The 10,423-nt window shown below is 41.1% G+C and overlaps 1 protein-coding gene across 1 annotated transcript in view; it reads right to left on the bottom strand.

The window, feature by feature from the left end:
• Positions 1-707: 707 nt before the first annotated feature.
• THEMIS (thymocyte selection associated) overlaps positions 708-10,423 on the bottom strand; it is a 64,024-nt gene continuing 54,308 nt past the window's right edge. The window contains exons 5-7 of the mRNA XM_083434977.1: positions 5,973-6,126; positions 2,875-3,037; positions 708-1,414 (exon numbers count right to left, since the gene is read on the bottom strand). Of these exons, the coding sequence (XP_083291103.1) occupies positions 2,910-3,037; positions 5,973-6,126 (282 nt within the window). The 3' untranslated portion in view covers positions 708-1,414; positions 2,875-2,909. The remainder of the gene's footprint in view (positions 1,415-2,874; positions 3,038-5,972; positions 6,127-10,423) is intronic.

Below are 10,423 nucleotides of genomic sequence, written 5' to 3'. Positions count from 1 at the left end.
ATACCCTTGGAAAATTAGCATTGCAAAGTTCTTTATACACCATGCATCCTGCCCTGTGTTATGGATATATTCCTAACAGTGCCAAGGCATCTTTCTCTTTTGCTATGGATACTATTGCAAGGAAGCAGTGTCTGGAGTGGTGTTCCCCCTACCCTTTAGGAAAAGTAGAATTGTGCTTTGTTTTTTTCTTCTCTCTGTTTAATCCGACAGGCTTCCTATGCCCTGACAGTGGCATGGCAGGAGAATTTCCAATTATTCACTGCAGATCCAGCCTTGGAAAAGTGAAACCTGCTCATACTTGCTTATCACAGAACTCTCCAAAGCACAGCCAGGTGGATCATTTCTGCAACTAGATTACCAGGTGCAACAGAGGGCAAGGCCAGTGCTTCTTGCAGGTGTAGGTAAGGCGGCATTTTAGCATAGTCACTGATCAATTTTGCAGCAGTGTACTTTGGCCACCTCATGAGAAGAGAAGACTCACTGGAAAAGACCCTGATGTTGGGAAAGATGGAGGGCATAAGGAGAAGAGGACGACAGAGGACGAGATGGTTAGACAGTGTTCTCGAAGCTACAAACATGAATCTGACCAAACTGCGGGTGGCAGTGGAAGACAGAAGTGCCTGGCGTGCTCTGGTCCATGGGGTCACGAAGAGTCGGACATGACTGAACGACTAAACAACAACAACAACAATATTATGCCTATTGACTCAGAAGTACACCCCAATGAGTGAAATGGGACTTACTCCCAGGTTAAGTGTGCAATAGAATTGTAGCCTAAAGGCTGTGTGTGTAGGCTGCACTTCCTATTTATTTATTAAAAAGCATTTATAAACTGCTTAAAATTGAAAAATCTCTCAAAGGTCTAAAAAGCAAATGATATACTGTATCATTAAAACAAACACACACAACCTAAAACGGCTATAGAAAAACACTTAAAAGCAAATAAAAGCAAATAAAACAGAAATCCAGAGGATTCGGACATGTAAAACAGGGTCTAGCCAATGCTACTATCTGAACCCAGACATGTAGGTAGGAGCGGTACCACTGCAACACATTACTACCTGCTCCCAACTCACAGAGACGGTTCAGGAGGATACGATGGTCAATACTGAAAGCCACTGAGAGATCAAGCAAGAGTAACAAGGTTGCACTTCCACTGTTCCAAAGCTGTTCTGTTCCAAAGTTATCTGAAGGTTTAGTAACTCTTCTTCCTCTTTTTACTATTTACTTCAATAATATAAATCAGTATCACCGCATTTCAGTCTCCATGTTTTTGAAAGCACAGCAACATTCATTTCACCATCACTGGAGTATCTATTTCTTCTTTCGTTGCCTTGCCGCCTTCATACTCAATGATGTGGACAGCAGTACAATCATTTCTGACAAGATTGAATCATTTTGTTTTCAGAGGAGTCTGAAAAATAAAGTGGACAAAAGACTCGTTCATGTTCAGACTCATCAGAATGCTTCTGTATTATTGATAACAGCTACCGGTATATCGAGAGCACTGCCTACACTCACTCTCCAATTGCACTTACTTTTGTTTTTTATGTAGCTTAAACAATCCTAAAATAACTCTTCTGTTTTTAATGTATTCTCTTAAAACCAGGATTACACAGTCTTGTTTTCAGCACCTGTCCAATACAGATTTCTATAAATAATAAAATATTTGTGTGTGTGTATTATTATTATTCGAAATGATCTGACATTAAAGTCTGAGCTTTAATTTCTGCAAATCTCCACCGCTATATAAAAATTGTTCTCAGAGAGAATCAAGGCATCTGGAATACTTGGCTCATCATTGGCAAAGCCATTGTTGTGAACTGATATCACATACACAAACACAAATAAAACTTTCTATACCCAGCATATTACAACTCATTATCAGATCCTGTCAAATGTTATCATTCTCATTGAAAATAATTGTGTGTGGGTTTTTATTTTTATTTTTCATGCACTTTATTTAGAGTCATGCTTGGCATGCTAGATAAAGAGTGTCTGGAAGATCTCTGAAGGTCAGTATTAGCCCAACTGACTGGTAGAAACTAGGATGTCCTTTGTTTATCAAATGATCTCAGACAACTGGGCTGCTGGCTCAGCCACTGAAGATGGTAATTTATGGGATGGGTTCATAATCCAGGACTCTGATAGCAATCTCCTGAGAGACAGCAAAGGTATTTGCTTTCATGTGTTGCTAAAGCCTTCAAACAACAGGGCTAATAAAGTGCAGCTTGCTCTCTGTTGACAGGGACTTTTAAAGGGCAGGTGGATAAAGGTTTGAAGGGCCTGATGCTTGAACAGCAAATGTCACAATTAGAAGAAGAGCCTGCAGGCAGATGTAGTAACTTGAAGAGTGCATTCTGCTGAGCTCCTGCCAAAGAAGGAAGCAGATGGGATTTAAAAGCAAATCACACCTTTTCTACTGCATATTGCTTGCCTAGTCTAGTTTAACCATAGTCTACTACAGCCTTCCCCAATCTAGTGCCTTCCAGATGTTTTGAACTACAATTTCAATAATCCCTGACCAATAGCCATGCCTGCTAGGATTGACACAAGTTCACATCTGGAGGGCATCAGCTTAGGGATGGCTGCTCTAGTACAACCCAAATGGCTAGTTGTACTAGGCAGAATAACATAGCACATTTTGAGGAACCACTGAAGAACAAAAACCAATCAATTGATTACATCATTGAACAGAACCCTTTCTTGGTGTTATTTGAACAACTGTGGGCCTGGCAGACTCATATTCTTGATCAGAGGAGGGGAGAGGAGAGCTCTGTGTGAGTACAAGTGCTTACACAACCCCTTTCTCCCCTCCTCTTCCCTCCCATCATCTTCGGTTTACACTGGTGTCTAATAACAAGGCAAACACACCTTTTGTCCCTCTTCTTAAGTAGGTTGCATTATCATTAGATGTGTTTTCCTGGATTTTGGGGGGTAACACTTTCTGTAACACTGATATCTTTATCATCAACGTCAGGCCTGGAATTTGGTTTCTTTTCTGCTCTGTGCTTTGCAAGCACTCCCTTTGATGAATCTGAAAATAAAGGAGAAACAACATGGGGTTAGGGGTTTACAGTACATGAAACATTCCACCATTACCAGCCTCTCAGGAATAGGATGTTGGCCAACAGATCCAACTACACACACAGCTAGCTGCTTTTTGCACTGTAAGTAATGCTGAATATTACTCAGGGAAGCACTTTTGAAACTTAGGTGGGGCTCTCGAGAGCAGCCCATGATGCTACTGCTCCTTCACTGGACACACCCATTGCACTACACACCCATCTAAGGAAGGCACTGAATACGACCTTGTCTATGACTATTTACTTTGGTTTTGTTTGGCAGCACTTAAATCACTGTGCAACTCAGAAATCAAATGCTACATGACGGCACACTCTGCGCTGCTGACAGCACCACGAGGCTAGAGGGAAAAGTGTATTTTATAGTATAATTTTGCAATTGCAGCCAGACACTCCAGAGCAAGGCATGTTGTATTAATTCACAGCCAGGCACTCTGGCTTTGGCCTCGTGCCTCTGAGCAGTCTGATTGTGAATTACTACCCCCGCACATTTCTATTTCTGTTATGAAGGAAATAAGACATGACTGCTTGTTTATTTATGAACAAACAGCTCAGCAGATATTCTCTACAAAGCCGCAAAGGCTTAAGCTGTATGCTGATGGCCAGCAGTGTTTTGTTCATCAGCAGCTCAATCAAACAATCCAGATGAAGCCAACATACAGATATGTGGATATCGACATGGTCCTTCTGAAGTCAGTTGGGATGGGCATTTCAATCCAAAAGGTTATGTTAGACTCGCACAGGGTGTCCTTAAGGTCTTCTGCATTCATGCTGCAGGGTGACAGTTGCTGGGATTAGCACAATCTCCTACTGTTTTATGGGACATCTGTGATGTGTAATCCTGATGTTTCTCAGGGAGGCAGTTCATACAATGTGTCAGGGATCTGCTAGGTTAGCTGTGCAAGTACCGGTCCATTGGAAAGGTCAGAGGTGTGCATGGTGGGTCCCAGCACATGCTGAGGAAAGATTCAGAGCAGCAGTAAAAGCTCAGAGGGACCCAAGACAGAATTCGGGTCAGGCAGAAATCAGTGTCCAAAGCAGCAAACAGCAGTCAGATGAGCCTGAGGCCAACCAAGAAGAAGTCAAACCTGAAACAACAGATCAGCCAGTCCCCTGCTGGATTCCAGATCACCTGGTCTGACTGGACTGATGAGCTGCAGCAATCCCTTTGGCCATTGTTGCAGCAGCACAGAAAGGCCAATCGCTTCCTCTGCCCAAGAGCTGCCCTGAAGGAAGGACAACTTAGGGGCATAGTGAGTAATATACTGGGATCCTGTACCAGAGTCTGGAGTTTGAGTCCCCTGGCAGCTTACACAATAACCTATTCAGCATATCATCTGTAGAAAAGTGCTAGAATGAGCCTGGGGCTCTCAGAATGTTCCTTACTATGCATAAGGCTAAACACACAAACGCCAACCCAAGCAGGCCCTGCTCATGTGATCTACCCAGCCCTTTTTCCTTATGTGAGTGGGGCCTCCTCACTTATATTTATGCACATCAGCTCTAATTGCCTTAGAGGAAGTTGATAAGGAGGGCGCATGAGGACAAGGATCACTATGGTGCCCCATTAGATGTATCTACCACATCCTCAGAGAATGAATAAAGCAGGCTTTAGAATCAGTCACATTTGATTAATGGGCAGAGAACTGAACTGTGTGGACTCCCATTGGAATCCATGGCAAAATAGTGAAAGGATTTGGGTTTTACCCACCCAGCAAGCTCAATCTTGTAACCTTGTCATTTCTTATCCTTGAAGATGACTATGTAGTGGGTAAAGACCAGGTAAAGATCTGGTACATTGCCAGAGCTTTGCTGAAAGTGACCTCCACATTTGTTCCTGATCTTGCTTCCTTTGTGAATCTGCTCTCAAGGAAGTGACTCTTTCGTAAACACTGATCCCACTCATATGTATAATGTCTCCAGTGGGAGTTATTTCTAGTAAGTAAGCAAGCATGGTTGTAACCTTAATATTATAACACAGATTGCATATCAACAGCAATGACTGGGGCCTTCAGTGTGGCACCATGGCATATTCAGACACTCCCCTTGTCATCTGTCATGCCCCCTACTTCTCTCAGGTTTTTTTAAATGTGTTTCTTGGCTTTTGTTGTTGTTTGCTGCTTGTGAAAGTATGCTTTTTTGTATGTGTTTTGTTTGTTTGGGACAGTAAGTATTTTACCTGGGGGGTTTTTTGTGTGTGGGGGGGTGTTCTGAGCATAGCCAGTTTTTCTTCCATAAAATGGCCATTTTGAGGAGCTCACAACAGATTCTTAGGTTTCCAGATGTACCCCCAGGCACAAAAAGGTTGAGGAGCACAGAATTATGATGTACCAGACACAGGCACCCTGTTGTAATTCCAGGAAGCCATATATGGCTGAGAGCTGCTGTTCTGTCAGGCTTAGCTTTCTGCTTTCCCATTTGTAGAACATAGTCTATAGCAAGCATCTCTGAGAAGCACTTTAAAAGTTTGAAACAATATAAACGTTAAGCACATTTTTGGAAATAAAAAGTGTAAACTGAAGACATCTTTACAGTTTTAACACAATAACATACTTTTTTTAATTATTAATATCAAGGCTGAGCAACAGTGGTGGGGGGAAATGGAGCCTCAATTTAAATATAATAAAGGTCCATCTGTTGTGAATAACACTGACTATTCTTGTTGCAGTATGAAAGTGACTTTTATTCAATGCTGCTGCCAAATGATCAGATGTATCTGTGGCAGACACATGAATGGGAATCTGAAGGGACCTTTGGGGTCCCTTCTAACACTATGATTCTATAGAGTTCTGTATTTTCTGTGGTTTTATACAGATCCAGTGGTTCCAGGTGAAATCATGCAAGGTATCTGTGAACAGCATGCGTTTCTCAGAACTTGGGTCAACTGACCTTTAGCCATCCTGTTCTCTGCAGATGGAGCTGTCTGCGCCATCTCCTCCTTGTTCTCCTGCTGCTCCAAATCACTTTGACAACTCAACTGTAGTCCTGAAACAGCAGCAGATTGATCTGAGGGCCATTTCTTGGTGGCATCTACATAAACATCCTGAAATGACATCAGACAGCAAGATTGATTTATGCGTAAATTGTTAGTCAAAACATGAAGCTTCTCAACAATGAAATGAGGAAGAACAATGACTGCATGTTCGGTAATTTGCTGCAAGTTTGACAGAAGCATCTTCTGTTTGCCAAAGGAAATTATAAATCCTACATTTACTTACTTACTTACTTACTTACTTACTTTATAACACACACACACACACATCTTTGAGGTATTTAAAGCTACATTACTTTAATATGATTGGAGTATCAAGGAACATATTTGGTGTATGCTACGTTTATATGTACATACACAACACACATACACAGAGACACATACCTGTGTTTTCCATATATGTATGATATAACATCTCTCTCTTTTCATATAGAAAAATAGGTATATATAACCCATTGCTTGTTGCAGGAAAATTGAATGTCAGATTATTCCCAACTTGTTCAGTCACAGCTTGAAGAGCTCCAGAAAGTGAGATCTCTCAGCCCTTTGGAATAATTGGATAGTATCCAACTAAGTTTTGTTCAGAGTAGACCCACTGAAATGAATATAAGTTAGGGACATTCATTTCAGTTGGCCTCCTCTGAGTAAAACTTAGTGAAATACCACCCATTTGGCTGCATTGTCGAACTGCTGTGACCATCAAGATGTTTCTCCTACTGAAATTTACCTTGCTATAACCTAGGCTGATTAGATCAAGTCCTATACACTTGGGTAGCAGAGGACAACTCTCTGCCCTCTTCTGTGTGACCAGTGGCACTGCAAGGCCAGATTAAGGGAGCAGGGAGCAGCAAAAAAACATTTTAATATGTAGGGAGATGAGGCTAGGAAGCCAAACTTAGGTGTAATCATTGGCCACCTTGTTTTTAAGGTAAAAGCGAAGGGTTGAGCAGTCAGGCAGCCAGACATGATTCTAAGGAGTAGAATTCTCAGACCTGGGTATAATTTATAAGACCAGCTACTGCAGACATATGAACCCTCAGGGCAAATATCTGCTTGAACGAACTGGATAAAAATATCAGTTATAAAAACTCATAGTGTCTATACAGCCTGAGACCTCTGCATACTCGCTGTCTTGTTTCCTAATTCCTTACATGATTACAGTGCACCCACAAGCCTCTCACAAACAACTTCTGCATCTTAATCAAACATTTGGGAACAAAAGTTCTATGTCATTGAGAACAGAAGCTAAACTTTCATTCTCCTCTTCAGATTCTTTTTTTAAAGTTGCTTTTCCTTCTTAGTAATCAACACAGCATGAAGCACATTTCTGATTTTGAACTGTCCTCAAATAACTTGCAAATAAAGCTTTATTTTAATAAAGATACCTAATGGGAAATTTTCCAGCTCTGAAAATGTGCATAAATACTGTGATAATGTTATCAATCAGGCGATTCCTTTTATTCTTTTACAGCGTCTTTTAGAAAACGTTTCCCAAGGGCATTTTGCAAATAAAATAGTATCTAAAAAGGGCTTCAATAGTTGAGAGTAAGTCATGTTAGAATTTAAGTTCAACTTATATTGAACTCAGATGTCCTCCTAGTACTGTATATCTATCAGCATGACAATAATATGCATATTTGGGAGATTACAATGTACAGTGGTACCTCGGGTTAAGTACTTAATTCGTTCTGGAGGTCCGTTCTTAACCTGAAATTGTTCTTAACCTGAAGCACCACATTAGTTAATGGGGCCTCCCACTGCTGCTGCGCCGCCGCTGCACGATTTCTTTTCTCATCCTGAAGCAAAGTTCTTAACCCGAGGTACTATTTCTGGGTTAGCGGAGTCTGTAACCTGAAGCGCATGTAACCCAAGGTACCACTGTATAGTCATGTACATTGATAGTCATATTTAGAGTAGATCCATTGAAACCAATGAACTTAAGTTAACATTGGTTAACTTTGGGGATCACCTGTTAAAAACACTAAAAATCTAGGTCACCACTGAGTTAATGGGCTTAAACATGCTCAACTTATCACCCAAAAGTGTATTGCTGAGCTCTTTGCTCAGCTCTTTACAGTCAGTTCAGATGTGGGCTGTGCAGAGGAAATGTGTACAAAACATTGGAAAATCCATGGAAAATCCATGCCATGTATGACTTGGTAACACAGGGCTCTCTTGGCTGATAGATTGACAAAATCCAAATCTATATGGATCTACTGGGTAATCAAACCATGTTTTATCAATCCATTTAGTCATCATTTCCGTAAGGCATGTGTCAACGCTAATGCACTCACAGATTTCCTTCATGGTCAGGCCACTGAGTTGACATGAAACTGAAGAACCAGATCTATTTCTTTTACCCAACAAATGTGAGCATAGAGTTGTCTCCCCATTGAAATAAATGAAACGGCCTTTGGATACATATCAAAGCATCTATGCTTGCAGGAACCAAAGCCCCATAGTTTGCTTAGCTTCCTGTATTATTTGGTGAAGGAAAATACTAAGTACATAGACTATAATACCATGTTGTCCACACAGAGCCTTTCCTTGGTCACAGAATGAAACATGAAACTCCTCCACACACATATTAAAGCAGCAGTGCTGTGTATTTGGGCATGTAGAAGAACATCTCAAACTGCTTAAAAAAAATTAAAATCGTTCTCAGCCTCTGGGAGGATTCTTCCAGAAAAGGGTCTGGATTTCAAGAATTAGGATTTGTGGTCATTTATCTGACAGGCCTGCAGAGCAATAAAGAAAGCCAAGATGAAATCAAGTTAAAGGATTGCCGCCAAAACAGTTTTACCTCAACACTTGTATCTTTTCTTTAAAAAAGAACACAAAAAACCCTTCGAGCATCACTAAATCTGCAGAAGGCAGTGCACCACGCTATAAAGATAAAGTTGCCTTTGACCACATCGTACCTCAGGAAGTCAGAGATGATACATTAAATAAAACAGACCTTTTTATTGGAAACTAAGACAAGGATCAGAAGCTGGGGGAACATATCAGTCAGTAAGCTTGGATGTTGTACCTTTCTGCAGAAGTTTGGTCTGAAATAAAAGCACAGACTATGTTTCCCACATTTTGCTTACAGGAATATTCAAGGTATTGCTTTTTCCCACACAGTAAAAGATGTAGAAAAGCAAGGTGTTTTCTTCAAACAAATAATAATTAATAAACCCCATATTCCCACAGAGATCCCAGGTTTCCCTTTTTTTTTTAATGCTGGGCTGTCCACTCCTATTTAACTTTTTCCTTTCCCTTAAAGATGTCTGTTGAGTACAAATGCTGACATTATATAAGTAACATTAAACCAGGCTTGCAAGGTCTTGGATGTGTCCCATAATATTAGCAATAAAATTAAAGCGCTTCTGAGAGAAATCACGTTATAAATTATTGAAGGCCTTTCTCAGGCTCTAGAGTCTACACAGTTCTTCATAGAATTAAATGGTGTAGTTATACATATTAAGTTGTACAAATAGCCAGGGAGCTCCTGCATATAAAGATGAAGAGCCCAAACTATTGCTTAAACTATATTGCAAAAGAGCGAAGGCAGTATCTGCACAGCTATGTAATACTTTAACATGGTGTAGAGTTACAAGAGGGACACTGTGGGTTAAACCACAGAGCCTAGGACTTGCCGATCAGAAGGTCGGCGGTTCGAATCCCCACGACGGGGTGAGCTCCCGTTGCTTGGTCCCTGCTCCTGCCCACCTCGCAGTTCGAAAGCACGCCAAAGTGCAAGTAGATAAATAGGTACCACTCTGGCGGGAAGGTAAACGGTGTTTCTGTGCACTGCTCTGGTTCACCAGAAGCAGCTTAGTCATGCTGGCCACATGACCTGGAAGCTGTACGCTGGCTCCCTTGGCCAGTAAAGCGAGATGAGTACCGCAACCCCAGAGTTGGTCACGACTGGACCTAATGGTCAGGGGTCCCTTTACCTTTAGTGTTACAAGAGCAAGCTTAACCTTTCCGCACCCCCAGCTCATATGCACCTACTGTTCCTCTCATTCACTGGCAAAATTGCAAGAAGGGAATTAGGATATTTCATTTTTGTTTTAGATAATAGCTTAGCATATTGTTGGAACCCTAAACTATGGTAAATCTTCACAAAGATTAGCGAAAGCAAGGCAGCTTCATGAACTATTATTTGAGGTTAGCTTGCTTGAATTAACCCAGTTTGTGTGGGTTCAAAGGACTTGGCCAACTTTGGTTAATCAGAAACAGTTTTTGAATTCCCCCTGATAGCTGTGCCAGAAGGGAGTGTATGAGCCAGTGAAAAGGCTAGGTTTGTTCTTGTGATGCTAAACCATAATGGGTGTTCACGTGTTACATTCAACAACTATAT

The sequence above is a fragment of the Podarcis tiliguerta genome, assembly GCF_965153285.1.
Source record: "Podarcis tiliguerta genome assembly, chromosome: 3".
NCBI classification, from domain to species: Eukaryota; Metazoa; Chordata; class Lepidosauria; order Squamata; family Lacertidae; genus Podarcis; species Podarcis tiliguerta.
This window is presented reverse-complemented; position numbering and strand designations above follow the sequence as displayed.